The following is a 17,704-nucleotide window of genomic DNA, read 5'->3' on the forward strand; positions in this document are numbered from 1 at the left end:
CCTTCCAGACATACTAATGGCCTGCAGTGAGCTGCACAAAACTGGAATGTATATATATATATATATATATATATATATATATACCGATTATACCGCAGCTAGCAGAATCAACTGCCTGCCTGTAGTATTATTAGTATGATAACACCTGCACTTGTCTTCAGGCAGCTATACTGTAGGTGCAAATATGCAGGGTACACAGTATAGTAACTGGAAATACGTCAAGAGCCTACACAAGCACCTGGCTGCAGGTAGCTATACTGTAGGTGCAACTGTGCGGGGTACACAGTACAGTAACTGGAAATATTTCAAAAAGCCTACACAAGCACCTGGCTGTAGGTAGCTACACTGTAGGTTAGACTGTGCAGGGTACACAGTACAGTAACTGGAAATACTGTAAAAACACCTGCCTGCTTGTCAGTATATATATACATACACACACACACACAACACCTGGGATGCATATATATATACACAATACACTAACTGTAGCTAACTGACTCGACCTGCCTACTCTATCTAATTCAAATCAAATGACACTGTCTCTCTCTATCTCTGTCTCAACGCTGGAACACACTACACAGGGCCAAAGTGCAGGCGGCCTTATATAGTGTGGGGCATGTACTAAACCCCCTGAGCCATAATTGGCCAAAGAATCCTTGGCTTTGGCCAATTACGGCTCTCTGTACACACATCGCTGTGATTGGCCAAGCATGCGGGTCATAGTGCATGCTTGGCCAATCATCATCCAGCAATGCACTGCGATGCCTCAGTGAATTATGGGCCGTGACGCACTAATCGAATTTGCCACGAACGGCCCATATCGTTCGTAATTCGGCAAACGACCAAACATACAATGTTCGAGTCGAACATGGGTTCGACTCAAACACAAATCTCATTCCTACTGGCTAGAACACCAGGTAAAACTAGAGGGAAAAAGCCTATAACAGCAAACTAATCCAAGCACTAAGTTCAGACCAGAGCCATTATAGTGCATTAAACAATGTTGCCCAATGCAACCATAATGCAACATCAAAGAAAACTAGAAAAGCTACTATTTCTGGGGAAATTGTGTGAAGTGTTCTTGCCTCCACCTACAGTAGTCTACAACTGGAATGTGCGGAGTAACGGGGTGGAGTGGCTTGAGTAACTGTTGTGTGGTTCGAGTGGCTGGAGTAACTGTGAAAAGTGTTAAAAAGCTTAATATTTTAAAAAGTATAATAGTAGTAAAAAAGTTGAAGAAGTCCCATCATTAGCTGAAAGAGCTGAACATTTTTTTCAAAAATGATTTTTATTTTTTTTCAAAAATGATTTTTTTTTTTTTTTTTTTTCAAAAATGATTTTTTGTTTTTCAAAAATGATTTTTTTTTTTCATGGGGTGGTCATAATGTTTTAGCTGATCATGGGGTGGTCATAATATTTTGGCTGATCATGTTGGGGTCATAATGTTTTGGTTGATCATGGGGTGGTCATAATGTTTTGGCTGATCATGGGGGGGTCAAAATGTTTTGGCTGATCATGGGGTGGTCATAATGTTTTGGCTGATTATGGGGGGTTATAATGTTTTGGCTGATCATGGCGTAGACATAATGTTTTGGCTGATTATGGCATAGTCATAATGTTTTAGCTGATCATGGGGTTGTCATAATGTTTTAGCTGATCATGGGGTTGTCAGCTTTTGTCACCTCCCAATCTAGTTTTGAACATTTCGCCATTCATTCCTATGGGACCAATTTTGCTGCAAAAACGATATTTCGTGAACCTTTCGGCGAAACGTTCCACAAAGTAATAGCACACCAATCGGGAACAATCCGCATGTTTTGGTATATTACTGTCTATGTAGTGTAAAAGCTGTGGGAGGAGTTAGGGTGGTAAATTTGGCTATAATAAGAATAATAATATATATGTGAGATAACATTAAGTGGTCTTGCTATGCAAGAACACGTAATAACATTGGCAGCAATTGGTTTTGTTTACACCTATGTGCTGAGGTGCCTTGCGTTGTGCTAAATTGATGCATGCGTGCTAAAATGATGTGTAGTGCTACCCCCATAGGAGCTGCTGATTAGGGTGGGTCCTCTGTTGTTTGCATTGACCTTTAAAAAAAAAAAAAAAAAACTCAGCCCCTCTAACATATAAGGTTGAGAGTAGAAACATACAATATTGCAGGAAATCACTGAAAATAATACTTAGTACCCAGTAGTAGGGCCATATCAAAGAAAGCAGGCACCAAACCAGGTAGTAAAGGCAAACTTAACATATTGTCACACAATATGATTAGGAACTAGGCAAGCATAAAATGGATTAACATTGGTAATAACACAATTTGGCATGCAAAGTGATTAGCAGTAAGGACTAGGCATAAGGTGACATTTGGCACCCAGAGCAGCAAAAACAGTAGAAAGGCCACCTCAAGTGCAGCAGTGAGCAGTGGTAAAGTTTATTTTACTGTATGCTGGAACTATACTGCCACAGCACATTTATGGTGGTGATGCCAGTCCTAGACCTGGGTATGCATTATCCAAAAGAAAAGAAGGATGGTGGTTGGGGGGGGGTAGCCGGGAAACAAAGGAGACTCGCAGAGTAATTATTATGGGGGGGGGCAGCCCTTTAGGATGTTCTTCTACTAGCTATTGTTGGGGCCCTTTAAGAACACTGGTGCATTTAAATTCGAGCTATGGGCAAAAAATTTTTTTGAATTTTGGATAGAGTAAGGGAGGGTCGCAAGCCATGTCAGTTTATTTTTTGCCATCTGTGTCCCATTGGGGAAACTTCACTTCCTGTCCCGTAGCCATAGCCTGAGGTCAACAGAACTAGTGTCCTCATTGGAAGATTTCCCCACTGTTACTCTTTTGGGGATAACCCAAAATTTGGGATTTTCTTTTACTTTCAATGAGAATGGTAAACAGGACAAATAGAGAGGGGGAATCTCAAGAATGGGGGCACAGACAGAAATAAAACCTGACAAGTGTTCTAATCAATCTCACTTGGTCCAAAACTAAAAAAAAAAAGTTTTGCCTTTAGTTTTACTTTAACTACAGTCCCAGTTAACCTGCATGCAGTACAGGTACATTATTGCTATGGTATAGTCGTGGCACAGGTGCAAGGTAGATGTGGTTCTGAGGTGGTAAAGGTTTGGTATATTGCAGTATAAGGGTTGGTATAGGTGCAGTCTAGGTTTGGAATAAGTTAAGTATAGAATGTGATATGGATTGGGTACAGTCCCCGCTAGCAGTATCAGCAAAGGGTGATTTGCCCTCTCACCAGTCCCCAGGATGCTTTGGTGACCTCTCACTGCAGAAAAAAGAGGGGGGCAGTCTCTCCACAGAATGCCTCCAGAGATTCAGTGGTGGGAAACACAGAGTAAGAGGATGTACTGGTCTCCCAGCGGCAACAGTGCTAATGCGGTCGCTGCAGTCTGTGCTGCCCGGGTGTCTCCTTTACAAGATCTAAGTCTGTTGATCTTGGCACTTGCCCTGTAGATGATCTGTTTGCACCAGCGTGGCTCCTATGCTGCAAAGAGGAAGAGGTTTCCGGTGCAATCTGGTAAAAACTGTTCCACCACTCCTCTTCCTTCTCAATGTCCTTTGTGAACTGTATTGTAAATGTCTATAGGTCCCATTCTGTGACTGATGTTTCAGACTACAATTCCCATGCTCCTCAGCGTTCTGCATAAAAGTCTTTAGGCTTTCTTGGCTATACTCCATCTGATGACTGGAGGGGATACTGCAACACAACATTCAGCATAACAGCAGAAAGTGGAAGTAAATAGATTGTAAAGAGGGAATTGTCTCCTCCATGTTTCTGTAGTCCAGCACATGACTATAGATGCATGCAGTTCTGCTAAAATGATACACATTATACAGCACATCCCACTGCAATGCAATAATGTTTAACAAATACAAAAGTGGTTCCCTTTCCTGACATCATCTTGCCACCATCTTGTTTTTCTACACTCAATCAGCAGTTATGAAGGACGTTCTGTCACAGGAAATAAGCACACAGCACACCACAAGATAATGCAGCTCAATGCAGTGCAATAAAAATGCATTCAAACAACAAGTAAACAAGTTGCAAATGCATCAGAAACAATGTAGTGTACTTCCATCAGTAAACCAACAGTTGGCCTGACAAGTACACACACACTTTCAGCTGCTCTAGTAGCTTTTATTATGTGTAACAACCCAACTTCTGCTAATGTATGACATAAGTTGGTAGCAAAATAATTAATGTCATGAGTTGCTCCAATGGCCAATAAGAAGCATGAGGGGTGCAAACAAATTCAACTTTTATGGAATTTGAAATTTGCATTCCTATACTGTACCTAAATTCAAAACTTTACATACACACACATTTGAGTCCCATTGACGAGATTTCCCGGAACTTTAAGACACAAAAGAAAGTAAGTGGAAATCTCTACAAAGTAAGGGCCTCTCCAGTCAGAGACCAGAAAATACCTCTCCCACACAGGAAAGCCTTTCCTTAACAGCCACAAATTGCTCATTGTAAGAAATGTAAAAAGGAACACCTAGGGGTTTATTTAATAAACACAGAGAAAATTGAATACTGTCTGTGATACTTTTTTATTTGCACTAACATACAATTTTTCAGGACAAGCTTTCGGGGTATGTCCCCTTCTTCAAGGTCCAAGCAGTACTGATTCACAAATTTTTAAGCAGAATGTTAAAGAAGAAAAAAAAAAAAAAGAGAAAACCAAACACATACAAGATAATGGTAATAAAGATAGCAGCAGAGTTAGTGAGATAAGACAGAGGGAGAGCTATAGAATGCAGGGGGGGGGGGATACTGGTCACAGAGGGGGTCGTAAAACTTTAGCATAATGTGTAAGGAAACCAATATCTAAATTCAGGCCATTATTTTTCATGTCAAAAAGAAGTATCATTCTTAGTTCAAATGTTTTCCCTTCCTGGATAGTTCTGAAATTCCCTTTAAGAACTAAAACATTGAGGTCTTCTATAGTGTGGTCCGGTTGTGAGAAATGATGTAACACAGGTTTGCATAAACTGTCTTCTTTATGTTCTTTGATGGTATGTCTGTGCAAATTCATCCTCGCTTGCAACTTCTGTCCTGTTTCACCAACATAAGATCCTTTGCTGCACCTTTTGCATTGGATGAGGTACACAACATTACTGGAGGTACAGTTGTAAGATTTACTAAAGGCAAATAGACTGTGCTCTTTGCAAAGTGCAGTTGCCCTCTGCAGTTGCTCCAGAGCTTAGTAAATGAGGTAAGGTTTTATTTTGCAAAGAATACCCAATCACGTGCAAGGAAAATAAAAATAGATGCATTTTTGCTTGCACATATCTTCCCCTTGCAAGATGACAAGTAAAAATTTGAATTAACCACTTCAGCTCCAGAAGGATTTACCCCCTTCCTGATCAGGCCATTTTTTGCGATACGGCACTGCGTTACTTTAACTGACAATTGCGCAGTCGTGCAATGCTGTACCTAAATAAAATTGATGTCCTTTTTTCCCAACAAATAGAACTTTCTTTTGGTGGTGTTTGATCACCTTTGCGGTTTTCAAAAAAATGTAAAAAAAAAAACCCATTATTTTTTACTTTCTGCTATAAAACACATCCAATAAAAAAAAATGTAAAGAAAATCTAATTTCTTTATCAGTTTAGGCCAATATGTATTCAGCTACATATTTTTAGTAAAAAAAATCCCAATAAGCATATATTGATTGGTTTGAGCAAAAGTTATTGCGTCCACAAACCATGGGATATTTTGATGGTGGTATTTGATCACCTCTGCAGTTTTTATTTTTTTCGCTATAAACATAGAACAAGAATGACAATTTTGAAAAAAAAAACTATATTTATGGACTTTTTATTTTTTTTATTGTTTTTACTAGTAATGGCAGTGATCAGCGTTTTTTAGCGGGACTACAACACTGCGGCCAACAAATCTGACACTAATGCCTCGTTTCCACTGAGCGGATCGGTTCAGGTCGGTACAGTTTGGAAGGCCTAGAATGGTCCGGCCTATTCAGGTGAGCGTTTCCACTGCAAGTCGGACCGCCAGGGGCCATACGTGGGTTTAGAAAAAATGCCTAGCATGGTGTCACACAGCCGCTAATCAGTGGAATGTATCGTAGCTCCGCCCTAACCGAACCGTACCATTTTCTATGGCCCCACATCTGAAGCAGGACCCAGAATGGTGCGGTGCGGTTTGGTTGTATGGGCCGCTTTCATAATGGGAACACTCAAAATAGCGTACCGTACCGAACCGAACTGAACCGATCCGCTCAGTGGAAATGAGGCATAAGTGACACTTTTTGGGGACTAGTGGCACCAATACATTGATCAGTGCTAAAAAAATGCACTGACACTGTATAAATGACACTGGAAGGGAAGGGGTTAACATCAGGGGCAATCAAAGGGTTAACTGTGTTCCCTGGGTGTGCTTTCTTACTGTGTGGGGCATGGGCTGACTCAAGGAAGAGACACATCTGTGTTCCTGATTAGAAGGAATCAAATCTCTCTCTCCCCCTCGCTGACAGAACGACGGACTGCCTTGTTTACATAGGCAGAGCGTCGTTCTGTCATTCCCCCGAACGATGGCGTGTGGCCAGTGGTAATCTTGGCCGCTGCACGCGCTGATTGGCTCCCACTGTGTCCAATCACAGCGGGAGTGCGGCTCCGGTGGCGCGCGCATGCACACCCCCCAGAGTCGATGGAAGAGATCACGTACAGGTACGTGAATTTGCGCTAAAGGGCTGACCTGCTGCAGTATATATACGTGGGGCAGTCCTTAAGTGGTTAAATCCTATGGAAAATGCCTGTCACAGCACACCACAGGTATGATCAAACATAGGTAATGATCAAACCACACAAATTCTATCATTTGTATACACTACTGAGTATAATAATTACTTTTTCAGTGACAAAGCATTTTTTCATTCCAAACTGAGTTTTTGTTATTATAATGAAAACAAACAAATTGAAAAGCATATAACCATTTGCTCAAATTCAACAAACTTATTATAAATGCATTTTTCCTACCAATGCAATTATATTTGCAATTACTTTTAATTAGAAATCTTTTGATATTGTTCATTAATTTCCTTGACGTATAATTGTTTAATGCCAAATTTACTGAAAATTGACTACAGCGCATATTTTCTTCTCAATAATTTTCACTTACATTTTTTTAAAGGCTATAGTTATACACAGTGGCTACTTTATATTATATCATAACAAATTTTGTTACACATCATATTGTGATGCTTTTAGTGCTGGCATTCTTGTATCAATTATTCCTAAATGTACGATACATGCAATTATTGCTGAGAAAACCATACCTACTAAATGTCTTTCATTTGAAGGACTGTTCCTCTTTTGGAATCAAGTCCATCTGTCCCCGTTTCCTTTTTTATTGTCCCTTCTTCCAGTCTCATGTATCATAGATTGCCATTAAAAAAGCATACAATTTAAACACCAAAAATATTTTAATACTCTAAACCCACCTCTCTCACCTGGAGTGCAGTCTGGGTTCATCAGGAGTGCCGTCAAATAAGGAAATAAATTTACAAAAAAATGCCATTTAATTGGACAAGGGTGACGGGTCACGGGTGACATCATTGGTTGCTAGGATGCAGGCAGCCGACCTGCACAGTGTTTTTGGTTACCCCTCCCTACGTCAGGGTCATTGTGTTGTATGAACTAGCTCCCTAGTTAAGAAAGGCTGCTTTACAAGAGTGAACCATGGTGGTGCAGAAAATATTAGCTCAGGTCCACTGAGTTTCAGGGGTCTGGACACACAGCTCTTCATTATCCACTTGCCAACAATCAATATCAATATATATACAGTGTATATATATATATATATATATATATATATATATATATATATATATATATATATATATATATAAATATATTACTCATGTATCATGTGTGAGGAATTAGATATGATTGTTCTGTTTCATACACATTTTCTCCAACATATGCTTTATATTTGGGTCTGTTTCTACTCCTGAAACAAACAAGAGTCTCCCACTGCATTGCATAGTCTGCCAAGAAAAAAGACCTGTTTTCCAACTCTCAGAACTCAAAAAGAACTATTTTTATAGTGGTAATTTTTCAAAATATTCATGCTTTGAATGTTCTACCTTTCTAAGCTTGCTGATTCCTTTCAAGTACCTAGGTCAGCATTTGTTTTGAATTTACAAACATGTACAGTTTAACAGTTCAGATTGACTTCAGTTCAGTTACACCTTTCCAATAGCTTGGTATTCTAAAAGTTAGTATTTAACAATTTTTACATTTTAAGCCGGGGTGCTTTGAGATTTAGCATACCTTTACAGGGGGCCGAGGGTTGATTTAATCTAAACCGTTGCTTTAATCTAAACCGTGCTTTTAACCCTCAATTGACTGCATTTATTTTGAAAAACCATTATGAACGTAAAAAGAGTGTAATAAAACACTTGTTGGTTTAACCAAATGATTTTTGTTTATTCTTTATAGTCTGCATAACTGGGGTGGTATTAGGGTTACACGCTTTGTGGTAAAAAGTGTCCCCCTTTCTCAAAGATTTGAAAAACCAAACAGGTAAGAAAGTTACTTGGTGAACCCATGCTCATAAAATGATCCTTTACATAAGATACAGATGCTCTGTAAATGTGATTATAATGCTACTGTAAAGCAGGGGTCTTTCTAAACAAGGGATCAGTTTAGTGTTCTTCAGACTTTAGGGGGCCGGACTGTGGCCAGTGGCATTAGTGGGAATAAAACATTTTGCCACCTTTGGTATTGGGGGGGGGGGGGATAGTTCCCTACTCCCGTGGGAGGAGAGACAGGAAGTGCCACAATAAAGTACAATATAAAGGTAATTACAGCGATAAAAAAAATTTTCATGTGGCATTTGAACATCTATGCAATTTACTGAAGGGGGTAAGATTAAGTTAAAAATTTGAGTGGAACTCCGCTTTAAGCTGCAGGAAGGGGAAACAGCAGGCAACCTAGAACATCTAACCAGAATTTATCTAGTACGGGGCATAAATAGAGAAAACATTGATTGTTTTCTGCATATAAGAAAAGGCTCATGAACAGCAAAGCAGCAGGTTCATTCTAATACATAATACAACAGGCATATACACTTGCCTTCCTTCTGATAACCCGATTCTCCAATAATCCAGCAATGAAAAAGGAGAGCACACAGTCACTGGAGTCAGCACTTACAAAGGGCCATAGATTACCCATCTGACAACACTGACTGGCCCAGTGCTGTCATATGGAGTGATTCACATGCTCCACCACACCTGGCATCCAGGTAAATCACCAATTATGTGTACTGTAAGTGCATATATATATATATATATATATATAAAGAAAAAAGCAAACACAACTTCAACTATAGTATGCGACAACTGGGGCCACGATGCGGCATGTTGTTAAAAATGGCTAAGTGGTTCTGCTAAAATTTTTCTTGATTTCCTATATTTGATGATTTGACGTTATTTTTTGTTACTTTTCATTTATTCTGTTAATTGAATGTGACTTAGACTCTCTACAGAACAGCTTCTACTGTATGTCAGTAAGAGAACAATGGTAAGTATTACCATGCCAGCAGCCTATTATATCATTTGATTACATATGGCGATGCAAACAGTCTATGAAATATTTTAGTACATGCGAGCCATCTATGACAATTCTTTGTAATATATGACACGCTCTGTTGCCCTTTGTAACAACTGAGAACTAACAGTGGATTTTAGACTGATTCATAAATTCTGCTACTGAAAAACATTAGTGACCAAAATTATTTTCCTAATAGCCCAATTTTTTTATATGGATTTCAAATAAATCCACTGCTTTATCCAGGCTTCGTAAATTTTGCCTCCACCCAGTAATCTAGGTCTACAGGCTGCCAAAATGTAGTTTGAAGGTGTGTCCTCACAGCCTAGTCTGATACTGCTAATATTCACAAAAAGACATTTAGAAAACCACTTCATTAAAACAAAACTAGTATATTAGGTCTATATTTTCTTACCTTGAGTTTTCTAACTGCATCTCTCACTATTTCAGTGCCTTTAGGCTGTTCAACCTCTGTGCTTCCAAGGAACTACAAAAGAAAATAAGTAGTTAGTAGTTTGCAGGGTAACATTTTTTAGCACTGACATGTTGTTACATGTAAAGAAAATGTCAAGTGAAATCAAACGTTCCAGTTTAGCCAATGGCTAAGTATCTAGATGGCTGGCAATGAAATCTAAAGAAAAAAGAGGTCCTCGGACCTTATCTGTTGAATTCTTTCTTTGGTATGTCTAATTTTAATTGGATTCAGTTATGCCTGGATCAAACATAGAGCTTGTTATGCCCCTCACTACACGTGACTGAGGTGTATTTGGGCACACTGTTAACTCCTCTCACACCAATGCATTCCAGTAGGCGCAGAATCCTTTTGAACTTTTATTGATACAAGATAGAGTAAAACTGTAACAGATACAGACAAAATGCAATTAATAAAGATCATACAATTAGTGTCATACAATTGTCTGATACAAGGCCTGATGGGATTGAAAGTACGGAGGCTTGCATGTACCAAATCTAACCAGCTATTCTAAATAACTACTTTGAAATAGATATAGCACAGTTATACAAAATGGCCACTAGATGGCAGCATAGAGCAATCTAATTAAATCAAAGAGTCAATAGGAAAATTACAAGCCTTATTAAAGGCATGACACTCCCCGCTTGGTTTCCCACGGATACCACATATCATGGCACTCCGGAGGAGAGTAACAAAATAAGTTCAGAAACAGGTCTGAGGAAAAGTTTAGGCTGGCCTTGCCTAATGACTTTGAGCTCAACTTTCCTGATGTTTCCATCTTCACTGGGAAACACTTGGGTTATCAGACCCAAAGGCCACTCGTTTCTCTTGGATTGAGAGTCTTTCATGAGAACGATGGCACCAGGTTCTAAGTTGGGTTTGCTGTCTTGCCACTTGTTCCTGGTCTGTAGATTAGAAAAGTATTGTTTCTTCCACTTGTTCCAAAAGGTGTCAGCTAACACTTGTACTCTTTTCCATTGACATCTGTATAAGTCCTTTGTGTCTAGATTGACTGGAGGAGCTGTGATCACCTCAACTTTCTGAGTGAGCAAAGTGGAAGGTGTAAGCAAGAAAGGATCTTCAGGATCATTAGGTACAGATGTCAAGGGTATGGCATTCATTACAGCTGATACTTCAGCCATGAAGGTTGTCATGTAGAAGTCCTTTGTGTCTAGACTGACTGGAGGAGCTGTGATCACCTCAACTTTCTGAGTGAGCAAAGTGGAAGGTGTAAGCAAGAAAGGATCTTCAGGATCATTAGGTATAGATGTCAAGGGTCTGGCATTCATTACAGCTGATACTTCAGCCATGAAGGTTGTCAGAGTCTCAGATGTGAGTTTTGAAGTTCCCAAATGTAGAAACATTGAATCTAGGATTCTTCGAGCAATAACAATCAAATGCTCCTAGGCACCTCCCATGTGAGAAGAGTGTGGGGGTTAAATGTCCATGTACAACCCTGTTCTGAAAGGTATCTCTCTACACGTTCTGTGTCAAGGTTTGAAGTGATATTCAATTCTTTGCAAGCTCCAACAAAGTTGGTTCCTCTATCAGAGCGTATGTGCTTGACAGGGCCTCTAATAGAGATGAAACGTCTCAGGGCATTGATAAAGCTGGATGTGTCTAAGGACTCAGTTACTTCTATGTGTACAGCTCTAATGCACATACAAGTAAACATGACAGCCCAACGTTTGCTGTTGGCACTGCCTCCTCTGGTTTGTTGTGTGATGACAGCCCAAGGCCCAAACACATCAAGGCCGACGTTTGTGAAAGGGGGTTCTGTACTGAGTCAGTCTGAGGGTTTGCCATTTTTTGGGTTTGAAACATACCACGAAGCTTACGACAGGTGATACATTTGAAAATGATTTTACTCACAAGTCTCTTGGCTCCCACTATCCAGAGTCCAGCTGCACGCAAGGCTCCTTCGGTGAATAAACGTCCTTGGTGTTTTATCTGTGTGTGGTAGAATTCCACAAGTAAAGACGCAACATGGTTATTTGGTATTATGATAGGATTACTTTCACCACTATCAAGTCCTGCATTTGAAATACGTCCCCCAACTCTTAACAGTCCTTCATTGTCTATAAAGGGGTTGAGTTTCCTTAGAGGACAGTTCTTTGGAATGTTCTTGCGATTTTGAAGACATTCTAGTGTTACTGCGTAAGTCTCTTGTTGGACACAGCAGATGATTACATTTTTTGCTTCTGTGAGTTCATCTACTGTATATGGTTTGTGACAGTAATGCCAACCTTTGCAACAACTTGGTCTTGTAGGGGTACCTTTAAAGGATCTGGCTATGTGAACCAAGCAAGCAGTAGCTCTTTGTAAGGACTTCCAAGTGGAGAATTTGTGGAAGCGCTTGGATCCCAACAGTTGGTTAGAAATTGTTGTATGTAGTGTGGAAACCTGAGGACGGATATCTAAGTCAGATTCAGGTTCTAGCAGTACATATGTCTCCCTGTCCTGTGAGCCATGTAGTATCTTTGAGACGGGATGCTGGTACAGACCTTGTAGCATGATCTGCTGGGTTATGATCAGTTGGGACATAATGCCACTGGGTGGGCTGTGTCGACTTCCTGATTCTTAGGACTCTGTTGCGTACATAGACATAGAATCTCCTACTTTCGTTGTAAATGTAGCCCAACAGTACCTTGCTGTCTGTGTAAAACTCTGTGTCCTCGAGTTCTAGATCCATCTCAGATGTAATAAGTTCTGCTAGTTCTACTGCTAGTACAGCAGCACACAGTTCCAATCTTGGAATGGTGGTTTCAGGACACGGTGTTAGCTTGGCTTTGCCCATAACAAACCCAATATGAACTTGGCCCTCGATGTCTACTGACTTGAGGTAGGTTACTGCCCCTATTGCTTTAACGTGGGTGTATGGTCTATGTACGTGTAGGTTGGATAAAGTCTTTAAAGAGTCTCCCCATGTTACCCATAATGTCTCTTTCTCAGGAGGTAGTGATGAATCCCAATCACATGTGTCTGCAGTAAGCTCTCTAAGCAGAATCTTACCTTGGATGATAACTGGTGCTGCAAACCCGAGTGGATCATACAGGCTGTTGATGGTGGATAAGACACCTCGCCGTGTGAAGGGCTTTGGCTCTTGGTCAATCTGAAAGGTAAGGGTGTCAGACTTGAGGTCCCAGTTGAGTCCTAGGCTGCATTGCATAGGAAGGGAGTCTGTAGCTAAGTCCAGATCTTTGAAGTCAATGGCATAATCTTGGGAAGGGAAGGCCTCCATGACGACCTTGCTGTTTGATGCTATCTTATGCAGTCTGAGATTTGAAGAGGCAAGTGTGCTTTGAGTCCTCTTGAGTAGACTTATTGCAGCTTCGGGTGAAGAAAGTGATTTCAGACCATCATCTACATAAAAGTCTCTGTTGTTAGCAAGACGGGGTCTCTGCGCTTTGAAAGGCAGGGGTGCCACCCAGCTGTTTTCATTGGTTTTGTAGAATCCCTGTCTCATTATCTCCAAGAAGATATGATCTTCAATAGATGGGCCAATTTTGTGATCTTCTTTAGTCCTTTGGAAAACTGAGCACCCTAAATGATCTCTGTCTTCATGACAAGAAGATTAGCGGTGTAAGGGTTGGAATTAATTACACTGGGAGGCTTCTCTCTTACAAGGAATCTGTTGCTGCAAGGCTGAAATAGGGATGGACGCCCACCTTCTAGTGTCTTTGTAAAGAGAGAGTTCACGCTGGTTGGTTTGTGAACACTCCCTAGGCATACGTTGTCTATGATGACACATCCTAGATCTAGCTTCTGGGCATAGGGGGAGTTGTGGGGACCATTAATTTGTTTCCTCACCTTGTGAACTCTGATGATGTCCCTCCCAAGGAGAAGCGCTATCTCGGCCTGGGGATCCATTTCAGAGATGAGATGTGCTATGCCCTTCAGATGTCCGTGATGGAGTGCCACCTTTGGTGTAGGGATCTCCTCTCTGTCCGTTGGGAACTGATTGCACTCAATTAGAGTTGGCAGAGGCAGGGTTGTCTGACCATCAAAGGATTCAATTTGGTAAGCAATGGCTTTTCTCTCAGTTTCTTCACTGACCCCTGTACAAGTCTTAAGTATGAAGAGCCGACTTCCTTGATTTTGAAAGTGTCATAGAAGGCTGAGCTGGCGCATGATCTGTTGCTTTGATCGTCCAGGATCACGTATAGCTTCACTGCTTTTTCTCTGCGACCTGTGGGGTAAACTGTAGCAAGACAAATCTTAGAGCAGGATTTGTTAGACAGACCTTCTCCACAGACTTGGGTGCACCGGGGTGTAACTACAGGAGGTACTGTGTCTTGTTGCTCCCCGCCATGCTCTTACACTTGGGGTGAGGGGGTAAGAGTCCATGGCGCTGGCCCTGGATGTAGAGCTGTGTTGTGCTCTGAGCTGTTGCACTCAGAGCAGTTGATGCTCACCTTACAGTCTTTCCCAAGGTGAGAAGTTGATGCGCAGCACCTGTAACAAATTCTGTTTTCCTTGAGGAAGGTTTTGCGATCTTGGAGAGTCTTTTCTCTAAAACCTCTGCACTTCAACAACGAATGAGGCTTCTTGTGAAGAGGACACTCTCCGCTTGAACCCTGTGTTGGAGATACACTTGTTTTGCGTACTGCAACAGGCGCGTCTTTGCAGTTGCGGGTAAGAGCAGGCTTACTTGACCTAGGGAGAGCAGAGTCAGATGATGAGATGTTAAAACTAGGATCATTTTTAACCTTTGCTTGATAGCGAATAAAGTCCACAAAATAAGAGAGTGGTGGGAAGGGGACGTTGTGCTTTTGCTTGTATTTGGAGCCTTGTGAAATCCAGGTTTCTTGAAGGCTGTAAGGTAGCTTTTGCACTATAGAGTTAATGCCACGGGCTGGCATGGCAAGTCTCCTTCTGCTTTGGCTATTTGGAGTTCTGTCACTAGGTCACTCAGTTCTCTCAGCTTCTGATAGCCTTTGTTAGGAATCCTGGGAAAGTCCTCTATTCTTTTAAAAAGAGAGTTTTCTATAACTTCTGGGGAACCGTAACATTCATCAACCCTCTTCCATATCATGCTCAGACCTCTGGTTGGGTAATTAATGTTAATGTCTCTGATTCTCCTTGCATGCTCTGACTACTCATTCCCCAGCCAATTGACTAAGAGATCGGCTTCTTCACTTGCTTTTAAATCAAGGTCTCTAGTTGCATTTCTGAAGGACGAACGCCATGCTCTATAACTTTCAGGGCGATCGTTAAACTTTGCAAGTCCCTTTGCTAACAGTTCACGTTGTGCTAAGAACTTGAAGAAATCTAACATACCTTGATCGTTGTGTGAGTAGCCAGGGGGCGCTCTCTTGTGCCAGGAACTTGGTGGGTATTTGCAGTCATCAGAGATACTGTCGCTGTGTCTTTTAACCCATCGTTCTTCATTTACGATTTGGTCAACTGTGACGTAGTGTTTTGATAGCCTGGATGCAGAATGTGCAGAAAACTGACTGAGTACGGGGTTACTTTCTTGCTTGACGTAAGGCGTGTGAATGGCGGGGGTTGATTCCGCTCTCGGCGCTGTAAGTGGGTAGTTGTCTGGTTCGGTGTGTCACCGCACATATTCTGAGGTACACTCTATACCGTCGTCAGGAATGGATTTTCTTTCAAGTACGTTGCTGAACCGCTCACTGGTGGGCTTTGCAAGTTCTTCTAAGATGTCTGCCTCGGCCGCAGCAGCCACTGACTCCTTCTCTGCAGCCAGTTCCACTAATGCAGTTTCCATACGTAACTTTTCTAATTTAAGTTGCATCTCTTTTTCGGCGAATGCAGCTTTTATTTTGGCCTCCTTTGCCACAGTCAGCTTTTACTTTTGCAGATTCCGCCTTTGAGTGGGCAATGGCGATTGTTTTGCTTTTCATTGACCTCCTTGTGCTCGTGGACTAAACTTCTGACCTTGTTGTGAAGTGCTCTCACTTTGTCTGTAACATGGTGTCCGGCTATATGGAAGCTGATAACACTGCTGTATTACTGGCGTTCTGTATGATAGCCGTGCTTAGAAGCCTTTGCTTTACTGCTGTTCTGTATGCCAGCCGTGCTTAGAAGCCTTCGTTTTACTGTTATGCCCCTCACTACACGTGACTGAGGTGTATTTGGGCATACTGTTAACTACTCTCATAACAATGCATTCCAGTAGGCGCAGAATCCTTTTGAACTTTTATTGATACAAGATAGAGTAAAACTGTAACAGATACAGACAAAATGCAATTAATAAAGATCATACAATTAGTGTCTCCCTATCTATCTATCTATCTATCTAGCTAAAGACACAATTAACAAACATACCGAAGATGAATCCAGATGGCTAGCGTAGAGCATGGCAGCAGATGTACTTGGTTCCATAGGAAGGGAAGAGGAAAAGACTGCAGGAAGCTGATGCAAGGCCTGATGGGATTGAAAGTACGGAGGCTTGCATGTACCAAATCTAACCAGCTATTCTAAATAACTACTTTGAAAAAGATATAGCACAGTTATACAAAATGGCCACTAGATGGCAGCATAGAGCAATCTAATTAAATCAAAGAGTCAATAGGAAAATTACAAGCCTTATTAAAGAAGGCATGATAGAGCTATACTCAGACATCATCACTCTTCTATGTTTCTAGGCGGGTGATTTACTAAGAAGAAGGCACTGCACCAGTTCATACATTAATTGGTGCACTGGAAAAGTCATTAATTGAATGTGCGAACTGGCGCACATTGAATCGCAAATAACGATAATAAATACCCGCATATGTAAACTGCAACTGGCGCTAGAGTAACTGCGGTTTTCTCATTGATAATAGCGCATGCCCGATACAGTTGGTTAATTTCATCTCATTGGATGTGTCTTGTTAGGCAATTAGTTGGTGCACTCAGTTAATTAACCCTTTTGATGCTAATCTCATTCTTATCACTTCTAATATATCTTTGAAATGTGTTTTTTTTTTTTTTTTTTTTACCCAAATCTTTCAATACATTACAAAGAACAGAGAAGTGTTTCTAAACCCAATAAATGTATATTTTCAGATCCTGATCTTTAAAGGTGACCATACACTTCAATCTGTTAGATCTTAAATAAATTAGATTTAGTGCAAGAGCCCCTTTGATTAACTATATTTAGAATTAATTGTTCAAGTGCGTCTCTTCCTATTACCTATTTTGCCTAAATATCGAGTTGTACAGAGATTGGCCAATCAGATTGCATAGTGCATGACCATCTTAAGTGCCAAATTTGGAATGTAGATGTGCCATGACCCACTTGTGTTTTCCTAATGATATTTCTTGGGCATTATACAAGGCACATGAAAAAACATCTTTTTTCAAGACATGCTGGAGTGATCAGGAATCTTCAAACTATGACTCTCCAGCTGTTGCGGAACTACACATCCCATGAGGCATTGTAAAACTCTGACATTTACAGACATGACTAAGCATGATGCGAATTGTAGTTCCTGAACAACTGGAAGGCCGTAGTTTGAAGACCCCTGTGCTAGACCATTATTATGCCTCCAGAATTGGGAGTGTGGCATCTACCCAACTTCTCTCTGCTGGTGGACACAAGAACCTACATCTATAGATATAGCTATATATAGATATACAGCTATATCTATATATACACACACACACTGAAGCAGGAAGCGATATA

At 40.8% G+C, this 17,704-nt stretch overlaps 1 protein-coding gene across 4 annotated transcripts in view; it reads right to left on the reverse strand.

Moving 5' to 3' along the window:
• The window catches only part of GULP1 (GULP PTB domain containing engulfment adaptor 1), a 1,281,953-nt gene that overhangs the window by 377,633 nt on the left and 886,616 nt on the right, over positions 1–17,704 (reverse strand). For all 4 annotated transcript variants that reach the window (XM_073633218.1, XM_073633220.1, XM_073633217.1 and 1 more), the window contains one exon: positions 10,015–10,086. In XM_073633218.1, the coding sequence (XP_073489319.1) occupies positions 10,015–10,086 (72 nt within the window). The remainder of the gene's footprint in view (positions 1–10,014; positions 10,087–17,704) is intronic.

The sequence above is a fragment of the Aquarana catesbeiana genome, linkage group LG06 (genome assembly GCF_042186555.1).
Source record: "Aquarana catesbeiana isolate 2022-GZ linkage group LG06, ASM4218655v1, whole genome shotgun sequence".
NCBI classification, from domain to species: domain Eukaryota; kingdom Metazoa; phylum Chordata; class Amphibia; order Anura; family Ranidae; genus Aquarana; species Aquarana catesbeiana.